General features: G+C 31.6%; 1 protein-coding gene across 1 annotated transcript; it reads left to right on the top strand.

Moving 5' to 3' along the window:
* The first annotated feature begins 288 nt into the window (after positions 1 to 288).
* On the top strand, positions 289 to 15,779 carry LOC122271293 (uncharacterized). The gene is made up of 8 exons (XM_087152673.1): positions 289 to 372; positions 2,629 to 2,709; positions 3,986 to 4,195; positions 7,726 to 7,956; positions 11,006 to 11,179; positions 11,281 to 11,481; positions 12,534 to 12,743; positions 15,018 to 15,779. The coding sequence occupies exons 1-8, from the start codon at positions 345 to 347 to the stop codon at positions 15,746 to 15,748; spliced, it is 1,866 nt and encodes a 621-aa protein (XP_087008799.1). The 5' UTR covers positions 289 to 344; the 3' UTR covers positions 15,749 to 15,779.
* The last annotated feature ends 1,408 nt before the right edge of the window (positions 15,780 to 17,187 follow it).

The following is a 17,187-nucleotide window of genomic DNA, read 5'->3' as shown; positions in this document are numbered from 1 at the left end:
TATGCCAGTGACCATTCATGAGCCGAGTGCAAAAGGAGAATGCACATTATGGCAGAATGCAAAATTTATTTATTTATATATTCAATTTTGGAGGCAAAAAAACAAAATAACTGAACAATATCTAATTTTAAATTATATAAACTGCGTGAAAATATACGTTTACTGTATTTCAAATATCTGGAAAAAAATACAGGTGATTTTCGGAAGAAAAAAAATTCAAACAGGTGTTAATTTTTTCAACATAGAATGGATAATCTCTCCTTTATCTTATCCCAAAGTTCATCCTTTATAGAAACTCAATCAATCACTGTAATCAGATCTTTTTACTTCTTGAGTTTGTGACAATGGGTACGGTGTATGTCTTCTTGTTAGGTAAGTATCTGTTTTCGGTACTTACAACAGATAAAACGTTCACTTTTTGAATCTGTTCACAAAATTATTTAGAACTAGTCACTTTTGGTGACCAGCTTGGTCACCTTCCAAAATGATCTTGTACAACATGTAAACTGCTGTGGTAGTAACAAAGCCGAAAGCGCTGCACTAACTCTTTAGCTCTTCTTCCAATAATAACACCTTAATTAGTTTTAAACAGTACATATTAATCAAATTTCTTTCACCTTCTAGCTTTTGTTTGCACGGAAGTACATTGATTTCAGTTTTAACTATTTTCGAGAGATGTCTTTGATATTGTAAAAATTCTGTATGTACTGAATTTTAGTAATAATTTAATATTTGTCAACCAGACAATTAAATCGCTCAAACCACCATAAGTACAAGTTAAGGACATTTCAGCATAGTATATATATATATATATATATATATATATATATATATATATATATATATATATATATATATATACTAGAGGGTTCCGCCGCCTGCTCACTACCGCTCGCCAACCCCCGATAATTGCTAAGCAATTACACTTTCGTTCTCTTCGCTAACAAACTTAAAGTCGTTTTCCTGGAGATTAGCTGGCAATTTTTCTGCACCAGCATCACACAGAGAGAATATGATAGGATTGTAAAATGTCAGAGGAACTTATTATCAACGTTATAAACTTATATAAAAATACAAACAAACAAATTCAATACAAACAATATTATTAACTTATATAAAGCAAGGAAGCAATATTATTTAATACATTACTATAGGGCATTAGCCGGAGATTAATCTCCGTATCCGAAGCACGCGTGGTAGAGCCTAACTCAAATCATTGTTGATCTTATAGGATGCCGGACGCTCCCAATATGGTGCTTTATCTCCCCCTCCAGTAATTTAAATTTTAAACTGAAAACAATTAAAACATGATGAAAAATAACTTTACAAAAATTACAAACAAAATAAAACATGTAATATTAATAAGTTGATTCTAAGTAATATTTCAAAAGCAAATACCATTGCAAGTAATTGCTCAATTAACTTCAATACTGTCAACTGACAAAATATTTTAGTTTCAATCAGAAGTATTCGTAAGTACACGAAGGTATTCGTTGTTATTTTAACGTCTTGACTTCGCAACGTTTCTTCGCCGCGCATTCCGCCATCGCGTACTAATAGCAGTACGATTATTTTCCAGTTAATTTTGTGTAGCTAAATCATGTTCAGCTCTATGCCGTTGTTGATATCGCCTAAGATATTCACGGCGATCCATTTTTTATAAAAGATATAAGTATTTTAAAGTAAACTCTGTTCAATATATTGTGATAATTTAGAATGTAAATAGTTTTTTGAGAGAGTGTTGATTCGTGCTACTAATAACTCTACCCGATTTATCAAAGCTATTAAAATATATTGGAATTCTAAGATAAATAACTGCGTTCTATGAAAACAAACATTTTGTTATAAAACTTTAGAACCACTATCTTTTTACATTGCCACTCAAAATTATTAATAAACACTGGATAATATTGCGTTAATGACACTTTTATCTAACGACGTCATAAACAATCGTTTGCATAAAGTTTAGTTCCTAATAATCATATATAATCGTTTGCATAAATAATCGTTCGGTCTTTTTATAGCTTTACTTAACAAGTGTGAAAGTTTTTTTTTTTTTTTTTTTTTTTTTTTTTTTTTTTTGAATGGCGATGTTATAATTTTGTTGTTGAGTTAATAAATCTTTCCTTTTCATAAACGTAATAGTAGAGTTTTCTTAATTATTTGATTCGAAGTCCTCTGAGTTTTATTTGAGGTCAGTTTGTATTTTGTATTTTTTGACAGCATTATTAAAAATTATTACCTTTACACATACATGCGTTCTCAATTTTGATTGGCTGTTTTGTGCGTTTACTAACCAGAAGTCTTCTGTGATTGGCTATGTGTTATCATTCCACTCTCTTCTTTTATATATATATATATATATATATATATATATATATATATATATATATATATATATATATATATATATATATATATATATATATATATATATATATATATATATATATATATATATATATATATATATATATATATATATATATATATATATATATATATATATATATATATATATATATATATATATATATATATATATATATATATATATATATACATTAAATAAATATTAACACTTTAGCGTATTTTTTAATCAACATACTTTTTTTCCTTGTCTTTAAGTTTTTGTGGCAGCATTTTCTTTGAGTCTCTGCGACGAATCTGAATACGAAGATTCATATGAACTGGATTTAAACCCACAAGGTAGGTATTTTAAATTTATATTACTGCTTTTAGCAATTTATTTTATTATAGACTTTCAGGTATGGATTCATGACAAAGCATTTGACTTCACTTTTCTCCAGAAGCCCACAAAACTTTTCAATACTGCAATTTTCCGTCAATACTTTTATTTTATTAATTTATTTTATCACCAACATTGTTCAACACAACTCTTAATGTCGGGTGTGTCTTTTTAAAGCCTAACATTTCCACTGATTTGTAATAAAACGGCATATTTTCATTTCACTATTTAGTTACGCTTATACAAATAAAATTAAAGGAATCATGCAAATTACTTATTGTACTTATTGCTAACACAAATAATAGAGCTAGGTTGCGGAGGATAAATTCTTTTTCTTTTTCTTTTTTTCATGTTTTTTCGGGTTTTTTTTAAGTTTTGCATTATTTATTCTTCTTGTAACAATCTTAATGAATTTTAAATATTTTTCTTTTTATTATCATTTTATAATGAATAAATTTTTTCTGCATAAAAAGCAAATTTTGCATAGAATCTTCTTATTTTAACTCTAATAACCAATACTAAGCAGCAGAGTTTTTCAAATTATAAGCACTTGTTTTTGGACAATCAATCGTTCAATTTTATAAATGTTAAAAACACTTGAAAATAAAACGCAATTTTGATATTTTTTGAGATTGCAACTAAATTTTTGGTAACTCTAAATGTTATTTATCACGCATTTATTTAGAATTTAATTTATTTAGAATTAATTTTTACTTTGGTTATATATATTATCAAAGTTGGTTATATATATTATCAAAGTATGTTATATATATTGTCATCTTTTATTATATATATATATATATATATATATATATATATATATATATATATATATATATATATATATATATATATATATATATATATATATATATATATATATATAAGCAACTCCTGAAAAAGTACGGAAAAAAAGTACTAGCACTCAAAATTTCAGTACTTTTTATGGTAAAATCCATTTTACAGTAACACTTTACGGAGCAAAAAAAATCTGATATACTGTTATTTTAATAATAATATTTAATTTAATGAACTACTGGAATTCAGTAATACTGTAAAATTACGGTATGAGATTTCACCGTAATTCAAATGTCTTTTCTGAAATACTAATGTATTTGATTCTTCAGTTGATATTTCAAAACTTTATATTACGATTAAATTGAAGTTGACACATCGACATATTTTATTTTTTGAAGTGCATGTAAACGGATAAAATATTTTAATCAATATAATTAGGTTCAAGGAAACCAAAGAAAGATGATTTTGTTTGTCCTGCTATCTACGGCCGTTATCCACATCCTATAGATTGCGAATATTACTATGAATGTAAATATGGCTGGCCACATTTAGAACACTGTCACAGGGGCAACTTGTACGACGAGAAAAAAGAGCAATGTCGTGACAAGAGAAAAGTAAAGTGTCACAAGCATGACAAGGAAGATGAAGGTATGATTTTGCATTTTATCCTGGTTTTTGCATGTAGTTTCAGTCAGAAACTCTAGACGCTAAGTTTTGTTCTTAAACTTTTGCGTTATTTTTTATTCGAGTGTTATTAATTTATAATTATATTAATTTACATGTAAACTAAATTGTAAATTAACACCTTCGAATACATAAATAAATGTAGACTATTCCAGGGTTTCATAATTTCTTTGGTGTGAGGATCCCATAATATTTAGCAAAATTTTCCTGGACCCCATAAACATTTCGTAAATTCGACAAAAGCGTGAGGGAAATGGACAGTCTCTTCGCTCATACTGTAATATACTATTGCAGTTTTAGGGCTTATATTTTTAATTTCAAAACAAAAAACAATGCGAAAATTTCAATTCAACAGCAAATTTGAAAATATAATGCAATAATAAAATTTAAACGTGAAAAGTTTATTTTTTCTCTTTAAATGTACCCTAATTTACTTTAATTGTGTACAAATATTTGGTAATTTTAGAAGTATTATAATATTAAAGAAATGTCAAAATTGCTAAATTCTTTGATGACCCCTTTTGCAGCTCTTGCAACCCCAAATAATATCAGGGACCTACAGTTTAAGATATTCAAGTTTGGAAAGTTCTATATAACTTGGATGCTTACAAACATTAGTGAAGACTATGCTATAAAACTTATATATTTGTTGGCATAAATGGGAACTATACTATATAACTCGTATGAAAATAAAGAAGTACATGAGAATATACCTCATTCATTTATTCATTATCCAATTAAGAAAGAATAAAAATAATTAAAAACATGACGCATGGTATACGTTTCTCTCGCGTATCCCAAATGGAAATTGGTAATTATAAATCGAGAAATTTTGGCGACTTTTAATGTTATATCTCTCATTATATAGTGAGTTAAAAAAAAAGGGGGGGGGGGGAAGAAGAAAAAAAAAACCTGAATTACTTTCGATCGGATCATCGCGTTTTAGGACTCAATCTTAATAGTTTAAGGGAGTGACCTCAAATAGGATAATTAATTAGTACAGACTTCTTTCGAACTTTAAATGATCGTCTTCTTTAAAATTATATTTCTCAAGAACTTTTCTACCGATTTCACTCAAATTTTGCATTTTGCTATGTAAAGTTACATTCTTTAATGAGTTGTAAAAAATTTTTTTTGACTACTATTACGCAAAATAATATATATTTAGTAAAATTTTATTTTTAAATGGAATTTTCTTTGGATAAACGAATTTTATAATTGTCTGCAAAAATTCGCTTTAAATGTTCTTAAGATATGGCGAAATACGCAAAAAGTGAAATTAACATTAAAGTGTCCAAAATTTGGATTGCTTACCTGACCAAACTATAGGGACCCAACTTCTCAGATTGTGGCTACCCCCTATATTTTGTGGATCAGAAATCCAAATCCATTGAAAAAAACTATGTTTATCTAGAAAAAGTACGTTTTTGTGTCTGATTTCGAGATTTAAAATATTGTCTGAATAAATTAATTTGCATATTTGAGGACATCCCCTTGAACCAAATGAAATATCGTCTGCTTTTGGTGCAGTGTACTTTGACAATCAACAAAATAATTCTACAAATTCCTCAAAAAAATATTTACAAAAAAAAAAGGTTTTAAAGAGGTGCATACCATCTAGCAAAATGATAACTCTATGGAGAGAATGCGAATTAAGTTATGAACAGATTTTGACGTAGTATGTAACATTAGTTTCCGAATTGAACGTTTATGGGTGAAATATTTAAATATCATAACTAAAAATGTTATTATCTTTATTTTTTGTCCATTTATACAATTGAAAAGCATTCTACTTACAAAAACAAAACTATGAAACAAGATATAATCGACAATATTAAACAAAATCCCGTATTCAAATCAATTAACTTTCTGAACATATTTGTACCAGAAACTTTCTTATTTTCCTAAAAAGATACGTAGTGTTAGTTATTCGAATCAAAAATCGAATCACTAAAAGGAATCAAGTAATCCGTATCTTCGATTCCACATATTCAAATGACTCAATTAAATTGATAATAATATCAATAAATGTCCGATTTGTCCCGCAGTGGACTGATCGTTAAGACACGGTTCCCAGCAGATCACCGAGGGCAAGCATCACTGGCTGCGGTCAGTGTGTGGATGGGTGACCACTTGGATCAGCCTGCGTAGGGAACGAGGGTGTGCAGTATTGGTCCTCGTTAAACTGTTCTACCGTAAAGTGCTCGACTTCACGTGCAGGTCATCGAGCTACTGAAGCGGGGGTGCCATCTCCTCCGCAGAGGATCAAAATTGTGATGGCATGTCTTCAGATCATCCTCATGGATGTTTTCCAGACCGTCGCCAATAGTCCATTGTGCAGCTCTAGTGCGACGTAAAAGAACAACAGCAACAACAAATGTCCGATTTATTAATTATTTCTATTCATTTCGATTGATTATTATTTAATCTAATTCCAATCAACTTGCAAAAAACGCATATTCAAGTATACAAATAGCTTTATTTATAGTTGTGATAGTTAGTAATTTGAATCCGAAACGGAATCGCTGATCAGAATCAATTAATCCACTTCTTCGAATTCCTAGATTCAAATTATTCAGTTCCATAACAATTCGATTCAATAATTATCAGATATTAACAGATATCCGATTTTTTTTAATTACACTGTAAGTTATTCACTGTAAGTCCAAGCCAAAAGAGACTACTACTTTACACCAAAGTAGCCATACATAATTCTCATTCTTGTGTTTCACTACACCAATATTCTTTTACACAACTTGTTATAAACCCCACAATTTTGTTATTCAATAACATTCAACTTATAATTACAGTAAGATAAAATTTATATAATAGTCAGTAAAGTTATTTTCACAATACAATATTAAGTAAGAATCATTAATTTAGAATGCATCTCTACACTCATTATTAAAATAAAATTAACTTGCAAATCTGCAATCCGCGAAGCGCAGTTAGAATTTTGAGATAAACTCAAACTAGTCTTAACAGAACAGAAACCGATATAAATTGAACATTATAAAATCAATTAATGCAGTTTTCAGAGATTTGAAAATTAAAATATAATTATCCTTATTACACAACTAAAAATATACATACATATTTTAATGGCGAATTTCTGCTTTTATTGATGAATATCAACGTTGAAAACGGCAACAAACTCTCGCCAGCTCATTTCAGATAGTTAACTCGCGATATTCCACTTGGCATTTCTTGATATTCAGAACACGCCAACATAGGTGTTTAAGAAAGTGAAAATAACTCTCATGTAGTGTGAAAGCGTGAGAGTTTTGGTGTAAGATTATTCGATTTTAAGTGTTCAAGTTTAAATTAACCCTTAAAATCGCATAAAGGGTTTTTCACACAATTTTTTGGGAAACTCAAGATTATAAATAGAGCGATATTGCATCGTAGTTTTAACAATATATAGAATGTCAAATTAACAAATGCTGATCAACATATTCTAAACACTTATTTGATTATTCCAATTGATCTTCTAGGTAAGACTACTACCCCAGATGATACAGATGATGAGGAAGAAGATTTAGTTTTCAAGTGTCCCTACATATGGGGTTCCTTCCCTCATCCCATAGAATGTTCGAAATATTATGTGTGCGTGTACAGCATACCTACACTGTACCAATGCCGGGGAAGTGATTTGTATGACGAGAAAAACAGGAAATGTAAAGATAAAAGAAGAGTTAAATGTGGAAAGAGATTAGACAGAGACCGTAAGATATTTTACTTTTAGATCTTCTAAAATTTTAATTTGTACAAAGTCTGATAGATATAGAACTCAAAGTAATAATTTAGAAAAATGGAGGGGGGGAATAACAAAATATACAATAGGATGTTTTAATATCCCAAAGAAGCAATTCTTAGGGCGCTTTTTCATTACACGACACGATACCGACAAAATCGGACGACAAATGTGTGAACGACAATGTCGTTGCCGGATCGTTCAAGCAATTGTTTTTTCACTTGTCCGATATCGTTAGTCCGAGAAGTAGAAATTCTTGTTCATTCAATGTATTGAGTTTGAGTGTGTAGAGACATAAAATTTCAATAATTTATTTGAACGTGTTTTGAAAAATTATAAGTTTTAGTTTTGAATTCGTTTTGGCAACGGAGTTAGATATATAATAAATGTTGTTGTGTTCTAAAATGCTTAAGAAATAAAATATGTTATTTTTTTGATAAAATTATTTGTAGTATAGTAAATTGGCATTCATTTAATTCAGTTGGCACAAAGACCCAACAAGTGAGCAGTTGCTTGTGTTCTGCTGTGATTTTTTTCGGCAAACTTTAAATATGCCGGATGATAATCGTCGTCTCAAACTTCTTACTTTATTTTAGAAGAAAAAAGCTAGCAGTGCAGAAACGTTTTTGGGTGCACGAAATGGTACTTACGTATTAACGCCACCGCAGCTACAGATTTGGCGGTTTTTAAGTGCCGCTAATCTACAGCCTTTATTGGCGCAACTTCTGCAACAACGTAAGTACGCACGAAATAAATGAGGCAAGATATGTTGAAGAAGATTTTTATGTGCTTTTCCATAAGCTACAAAAAGTCCCAAATAAATTTTTTAATTACGTCCGAATGAGAGAAACCAAGAACAAGAATGATGTTAATGAGGAATAATTTTTATATGGCTTTTGAGTTGGCGTCTGCTCGCCAACTTACGTCTGTAATCACTTAACATTACTTAAATTCTTTAAATGTTTTAAAGTATTAACGTTTTTTTAAAAATCGAATTAAAATATTAGTTTCATTTAGAATAATCTTTTTAGATGATTGTTTAAATGAGCTTTATCAAATTTATCTTATGAAGCCGCTCTACCATGTTTCAAATAAATGTTTCACTTGAATCAGGGAGCAGACGTTTTATTATTCAATCAAGCAGAAACCAGTAGTTAGATCGAGTTCTGTTTGAAATGCATAATGGTCTTTATTTGCCTTCTTATCAAACCATTACTATTATACAAAATACCATCTCTTCATTAAAGCATATAATGAATTTATAAAAATTTTCAATGAAACTTTTATGATTGTTTAAGTCTTTCAACCTCACTATAATGTAAAAAATGCAACTTCATAAAATTAAAAATTTATAACCAGACATGAGAATAAATTATATTAAACTTTTATTTTCAAATTTTACATTTGACATGATCTAATAAAAGATTAAAATTGATTAAAAGAATAAAATAATGATATCAAAAGAGGAGATAAAACAGGAAAGATGCACAACAACTAATAAAATCGCCACGATTTGAGGAGAAATTTGCTTGCCTAACCGACATTCAATTCCGACAAACGATATCGCCTTGTCGGATACGACATAATCGTTATCGTATCGATGAGTGAAAAAGCGCTCCGTTGCTGACCATGTATTTTACTTGACCCTCTGTCGTTCGCCGACAATCGGATCCGTTTTGTCGTTATCGTGTCGTGTAATGAAAAAGCGCCCTTACTATTTCTATTTAATCGAAAGCAAATATTTTTCATGATAAAGTGGACATTTGTTTTAACATATTTTCGTCTATCAAATGACACATCATAATCATAAAATTTAGTTTTCTATATTGATGGATTTAACTTTTTGATTTCCTTGCTCATCCCCAAACTAAGGGTGTAATAGAATTTCAAGATTCTGCAACATATTTTTAAGTGATGTTGCATTGAATATTTTTACTATTATATAGAAGCTTTCTTCTGGAAATGTCATCATATGCCACCAGTGGAATTTCCCTATTATGGACTGGCTGTTCGTGCGTATTACAACAGGTCCTTTTAATTTTATTATAATATTATATAACCATTAGAAAGTATGAAATTAAGATAATTCATGAATTATCTTAATTTTATATTTTCTAATGGTTATAGTAAAAAATCACAATCAAATTTTCCCATAGATAGCTATTTTATCGATGTTTAATCATTGGCAAACATTGCAAATCAGCCTCCAAATCACTATACTATAGTGCAGCTGTTTTTGGACCTACTTGAAGGTAATGTACGACAATCATTTTTTTTATAACCGGCGTTGAAAAGCCGGCTCAATTCTGAGTTTAAGACTATCAGTGTTCAACTTTATAACCTTGTAATGTTGAATCCAACCCGGAAGGCAAAAGAACTCCTAGATCTAGCGTTGGGACAAACTAGCCTTCAAGGAAGACTCTTTGATAGAATTCACCCACATTCGCGTTACACGGATAGAAAAACTAAGAAAACCTCGCCCAGTTTGTCCTACAGCAACGGGATTCTAATCCATTATCCGTCGACCATTGAAGATATTATCCGTCAGCACTGCACTCAGTGCAAACTGGGAGAAAAATTCGTATCAACCCACCACCGATGAGATTCGAACCTGATTCACTTTATTTGAAGGCAAACGCTCTATCATCTGAGCCACCGCGGCTCCTTACGGCAATAATTATTAGGAGAATAAAATTAAGATAATTTACACAAATATATGTACCTATTCAAATGCGCAGGAAGATCCTGTCCATAATTAGGAATCTCTCTGAGCGACCTACTGTTTCATTTCCAGCCACACGTCGCTATACATGCAATCCTTATATTGTATCTTATGTACCTCCCTTCCATTTCTGTAATCGCTATACTGAATCATCTAGTATAAAAAAGGACATCTGTCATAAATAAAATTCGGTTCACCTTATTTAAAGATACTGATTTTAACATATGAAGTATAGGTAATTAATTAATAGAATAAGTAAGGTAATTAATTGCTTGATTTTTCTAACTCTTATTTACAGAAATGAAGACTAGTAAAAGGCCTACTACCAAATATTTGACAACTCCAACTACTCCAATAACACAACCGGAAACGTCAACAGAGCCAGAAACAAGAACAGAACCAGAAACAGGAACAGAGCCAGAAACAAGAACAGAACCAGAAACACCAACAGAACCAGAAGTTACAACTGAAGGTAAACACAAGACATTAGTTATATAAAAAAAAATAATTTTGCAAACCGAAGAAAAATATCTTTAGAACAAAATCATAACTACTGTGTTTTGTATTGAACAGAAGAAGGCAGATTCCATTGCCCATTCCCTAATGGAAGTTATCCAGATCCTCTTGACTGTTCACAATTCTATTTGTGCCATTTCTCTAAATCAACCCATGAGAGATGTATAAATGGCACCCTCTACGATGAAAGGAAAGAACAATGTATCGATGCCAAATATGTGAAATGTGGAGACAGACCTGGTGGCATTGACGAGGATGGCAAGTAGCTATTATTTTATTCTAAATTTAAGTTAATTCACTGTTAAAAATTTTGCAACGCAAAATCCAGAATTTTTCACGATGTGGAACAGGGGTTTCCAACTGGCGGCCCGGGGGCTGCATCCAGCCCGCGGAGCCTTTTTTTGTGGCCCACGAACTAAAATATATTTGTTGTCACTTTTTGTGTGGATTTAATAGAAACCCAATTTCTTCGTTTCTGTGAAATTCAACATACCAACGGCTCAAAAAAAAATTTTCTCGGGTTTTGCATCTAAGAAAATATTTATTCAAATACAAAAATAATCTTGTATGTTGCTCATTTTTATTTAGTTTTTTTGTATTTTGTGAATATAATTCAGCATGTGTGTGTCAGAAATTTTCTCGAAGAAATTCTCCAATTTAAGTTTTTCAAACCACTCATTTTGGACGAAAATATTTACACACACATTTGTAAATTTTAAAGGTAAATATCTATTCTCTGGTGGTTGCAGCAGACAAACCTCAATTTTCTCATTGAACATTTTGTGTAGTGCTATGTATGTTTTAATACCAATCTTTTTAAAGTTTTATATCTTAACAATTAGATATCTGTTGCGCATTAATTGTTTCATAAATAGGTGCATATTAAAGTTATTATAGCCCGAAATTTTATTATTTATTTAATATTTTTAAAATATTATTAGTAACAATTAAGTATTTTTAAAAATCTACTTATTTTAATTTATAATTCAATACTTTTGTTTTGTACTACTTGATAAAAATCTGACAGTAATATTTAATGTTCCTTCAAACATAAGAGTCCTACATAAAATTTTGATAAAGTTGCGGCCCGCCATTTGATTTGCGTTTTTAATTGTGGCCCCCGGCCTCATGTAAGTTGGAAACCCCTGATGTAGAAGCTCCTTTTAAGCGTATCAGACGATTGTTATTTACCAACAGAATAAAGAATCTCGCACAATATGGATTTAGTGATAAAAAATTTTTTTTAAATGCTTAGCAATATTATACAAGTTGAAGACGTTTTCTTTTTTTACTCTTTCCTTGTGTTTCAGATGAGGAAGAGAAAGAAAAGAAAGAAGAATTTCATTGCCCATATGTATGGGGATTATTTCCACATCCGGATGATTGTTCTAAATACATCATTTGCATATACAACGTACCCACCGTATTCAGCTGCAAGAAGACGGAACTTTTTCAAGCCTACTACAGAAGATGTTTCCCATCCGAACTTGTCACTTGCGACTACAGACTCAACCCTGATGGTAACATTTTTTAAAAATTTTGTCACTAACAAGCAAGAAATGAACTCAATGTGTCACTCTCAAAGCATAATAAATTTTGTTACACTATCTGGCCAAAAGTATCCGGACACCCGGTAGTTATGGTAGTGGAAGCATAACACTATCTGGCCAAAAGTATCCGGACACTCGGTTGTTATGGTAGTGGAAGCATAACGCTATCTGGCCAAAAGTATCCGGATACCCCGGTTGTTATGGTAGTGAAAGCATAACACTATCTGGCCAAAGGTATCCGGACACCCGGTTGTTATGCTGGTGGAAGCATAACGATGTGGATATTTTGGTAAAGGCCCATTTCTCCTCCAGCAGGATAACTGCTTCGTACAACAAGTCGAGGCTTACACAGACGTGGTTTAACAAAATGGGTGTTCAAAAACTGGACTGACCTTCTCAGAGCCCCGGTCTAAATCCCATAGAACACCTTTGGGACGAATTAGTGAGCAGATTAGGTAGCCAGCCAAATCGACCCTCCTCACTGCAAGCACTCACTCCAGCTGTGAAGGAAGTCAATTCCTATGATCCACCTATCAAAAACTGGTGTAAAGTTTTCCCAGATGTGTGCAGGCTGTCATCGATGCAAAAGGGGGAGCAACATCATAGGTATTAATATGTGCCTCAGTACCAATGGGTGTCTGGATGCTTTTGGCCAGATAGTGCAGATAAAATATTGTCCAGCATAGGATGTTAATCTTTTAAAGCAGATGGGACACCGGCGTCTCCTTTATATAAATATTTTTATGACTCTCTAATTACGAGCAAAAATATATTTTGTGACTGCTAATTATAAAAAAGTCTAATAGTTACTGAAAACAATTTGCAAGATTATCGGAATTATATTTGTATTAAAATATAAAATCGAAAAAAACAGTAGTTCGAAAAAAAGATTTCATTCCTAATACATTATTCATTCGTAACACAAAGAATATCTCATTCTCATTAGGAATTGAAGCGACCAATTTGTTCTACAATCTGAATTGTAGAGGAGTAGTGAGCACACGTTCGAACATTGCCTTCAAATCATCACCGAGAATGAATCCCAAACCAAAAGCTCATTAATGTAGCTCTGGTGCTAAATTAACATCAAAACTAACCTATAACATACATATTACACTTAAATTACTTTAACTATAGATTTAAATTCTCGACAACATAGCCATAGATTAATTGCAGCGTTCTGTAATTTAGGGTTAATGTGCAGTACCCAAAAGCAAATTTGCTATCATTTTATCGAACAATTTTGAAATCAACAGATTTGCTTTCTCTCAGTTCCGGGATTAATTTGGTGACGTTCTTATTGTAGAAATATTATAGCACATATCGAATCAAATCTTTAATTGATATTAGAAGATTTAGGCTCGGAATTGGTACCATCATGAAAAAAGAAATTAAGCGTATGATACTTTAGGTACCTTACTAATAAATTCTAATGTGAGTTAAAAATTTATATAACACAAATTTGGAATAGATTATTTTTATGCATGCTATGCTATGCTAACACACCACATATTTTTAATCAATAAAATAGAAAATTTAATTTAATAATTAACTGTCTCAGAGGAAATTACCATTTAAGCAAGATTTATGAAAAATAGTTATTAGAGCTTTAATTTAACATTTCAAACTGTAAATTTCTCTTTACTTCATTTTTACAAAGCAAAATTAAAATCAGCGACGATTATACATCTCATAAATTCCTAACATAATTCTCATAAATTCCTTTAAGCGGACCCAGCTCAGTCTCCTAAAATCTTTGCCAAGCTATCTCTGCCATATATATTATTTTTATAACCTTCGTTGAACAGCAGACCAAATTTCAGGTTCACGACTAATGTTCAACTCCGTAGCCTTGTAATTTTGAAACTTATCCGGTAGACAAATAAAATCCTGAATCAAGTATTGGGAGAAATTTGTCTTCGTGGAGGACTTCTTGATGGAACTCTCCTGCATTTGCATTACATGGAGAGAAATACCACAAAAACTTTCCATAATTATCCTGACGTCGAGGGAACTCTAACCCAGTATCCGTCTAGAACTGACGATATTTTATGTCAGCACTGTGATCGGTGAGCGCCAGGTGCGAAATTCGTATCAACCAGTCATCACTGGGATTCCAACTCGGTTCACCTCATTGGAAGGCGAGCGCTCTATCCCCTGAGCCAACACGGCTCTAATAATAGCGTGTTTGTGCGATAGCCTAATGTTCTGTAGAAAAATAAATAGTTTTTTGCTGCTTTTCAGATCTAACTCTTCCACCAAGACTATCAACTCGGCCCATAACCACTCCGACAACTACACCAACAACTACTACTACACCTACGACTACTACTACTCCTACAACAACCACAACACCGACAACTACTACTACTCTAACTACTACCCCGACTCCAACTACTACCACGACTCCAACTACTACCACGACTCCGACTACTACCACGACTCCAACTACTACCACGACTCCAACTACTACCACTACTCCAACTACAACAACGACTCCAACTACAACAACGACTCCAACTACAACAACGACTCCAACTACAACAACGACTCCAACTACAACAACGACTCCAACTACAACAACGACTCCAACTACAACAACGACTCCAACTACAACGACCACACCAACTACGACCACCACTCCAACTACGACCACCACTCCGACTACAACCACCACTCCAACAACCCCAATCCCAACCTCCACTCAGAATATCAGCACGAAAATTCCAAAGCCTAACACACCGCCACCTACAGACTGCGATGAAGACGATGTTGATTGTATATATGACGAAACAAAAGATGTGAAAGGTTGGTTTGACTGTCCTGAACGTTACGGTCACTTCCCTCATGCCGGAAGTTATCAGCTCTTCATCCACTGTGATAACTGGAGACCGTTCATCAAGAGGTGTGCTGAAGACACAGCATTCTCACCAAAATATCTTGTTTGTATGTGGATTGCTAAAGATCCAAACTAACAAATAAAGTATTAATAATTTGACATGAAAATCTTAAGTTTTCTTAAAAAAGGAAAAACTGTTCTTTGTCTAAAACTGCTATTCCTTTATCAGTCAACTGAGTTTATGTAAACTTTAAAAAAAAGTGCATTGAAAAAAGTTTAAATTATATTTTAATACACTATACTACTTATTGATAAATATGAAAAATTATAATATCTTTCCAATTTTGTCCAAAGGATCCTAACTAGTGACCTGTTCAACCGAAATCAAGTGTTTAATAGTACTGGAGAAAAGAAGCAGTGAATCACAGAGAGCTAAAGAAAAGTCGCTTACTTGAATGGTTTTAGCTCATATTTGGTTTAAGGTTACAATTCAAACTTTATTTAACAATTCAATAATTTAAACCTGCACTTTCTATCAGCCTCTATGGTGAATATTTATATTAAAAAAATATATAAACATTCGAACTACAAATATAGGGTGAGTTTAAAATAGCGCCGTCGCAAACATCATAATTAAACGGTCCAAAAAAGTTCTAATTTGAGTACAGAGGTGTAGCAGACAAAACACACAGAGAAACATATCCCCACTAGTTTTTCGCTAAAAAAAATTTCTTAAATTTTAGTACACACAATATCATTTCAATTTAGTTTGAATAAAATTCATTGTATATTGAGGATGTTTTTGTTGTGTTATTTTGAATCAGCATTAAATTATGTCAGGAATTTAAATTAAAAGGAAAAATACTTACTTTCACATGGTTATAATTAAGAGAATTTTTAACAAAATGCAGTTAAAAAAATAGTTAAAATAGTTATGTAAAACTTTTGCAAGTTTTTTTTAGCAAAAAATTTACATAATGTTAGAATTTTCAGCGCTTCTTTTCTAAAAAACTTGCCATTACAGCAGTGTTTGATGTGTAAAATATATCACAGAGATTAATTGAAATGTTGGCGTACATTTTTATCAGACAAATATCTGGTGTTTCAGTAAATGTTCAAAAAGCCGTTATCGCGAATACCAAAGATTATTCATGGTACAAGATTTTTAGAAAATAAACTGTAAGTATAATATTAAATATTCAAAAATCAAAATGCCCTTTTTTAAAATAAATATTTAAAAATCAAAATGCGCTTTTCTTCTTCCGTTCTTTTGCCATTTTTTTCGTACTCTTGTCTGAGGAGCGCAAAAACTTTGTTTCAACTTCCCTCAGTTTTTCATTATCCTATATGTAGAACTCTTTATCAGTTACTGCTTCAATTATTTTGTAGCGATGAATTAGTTTGTTGCACGTCTCCGTTTAAAAGTTAGTAAGTGCAGCAACAAGCAATTTAATTCAAGACTCTTTAATAAGGTGAGAGCATGACTTCCGAAGAAAATTACACTCCAAATGTTCAAAGTAAGAAAAAACCTGTCACTTGGCTTGGGTAAGAGGTCGTGAGTTCGAACCCTCCGAT

Source organism: Parasteatoda tepidariorum, chromosome 10 (assembly GCF_982258835.1).
Source record: "Parasteatoda tepidariorum strain Cologne lab strain chromosome 10, Ptep-v5.0, whole genome shotgun sequence".
Lineage (NCBI taxonomy): Eukaryota > Metazoa > Arthropoda > Arachnida > Araneae > Theridiidae > Parasteatoda > Parasteatoda tepidariorum.
Note: the sequence above shows the minus strand (reverse complement) of the source record. Positions and strands in the feature narration are given on the sequence as shown.

Coding starts and splice junctions, on each gene's coding strand:
- LOC122271293 (XM_087152673.1), top strand. CDS start 345: ATGGGTACGGTGTATGTCTTCTTGTTAG. Junction 4,196..7,725: donor GCATGACAAGGAAGATGAAG/GTATGATTTTGC, acceptor TTGATCTTCTAG/GTAAGACTACTACCCCAGAT. Junction 12,744..15,017: donor CTACAGACTCAACCCTGATG/GTAACATTTTTT, acceptor GCTGCTTTTCAG/ATCTAACTCTTCCACCAAGA.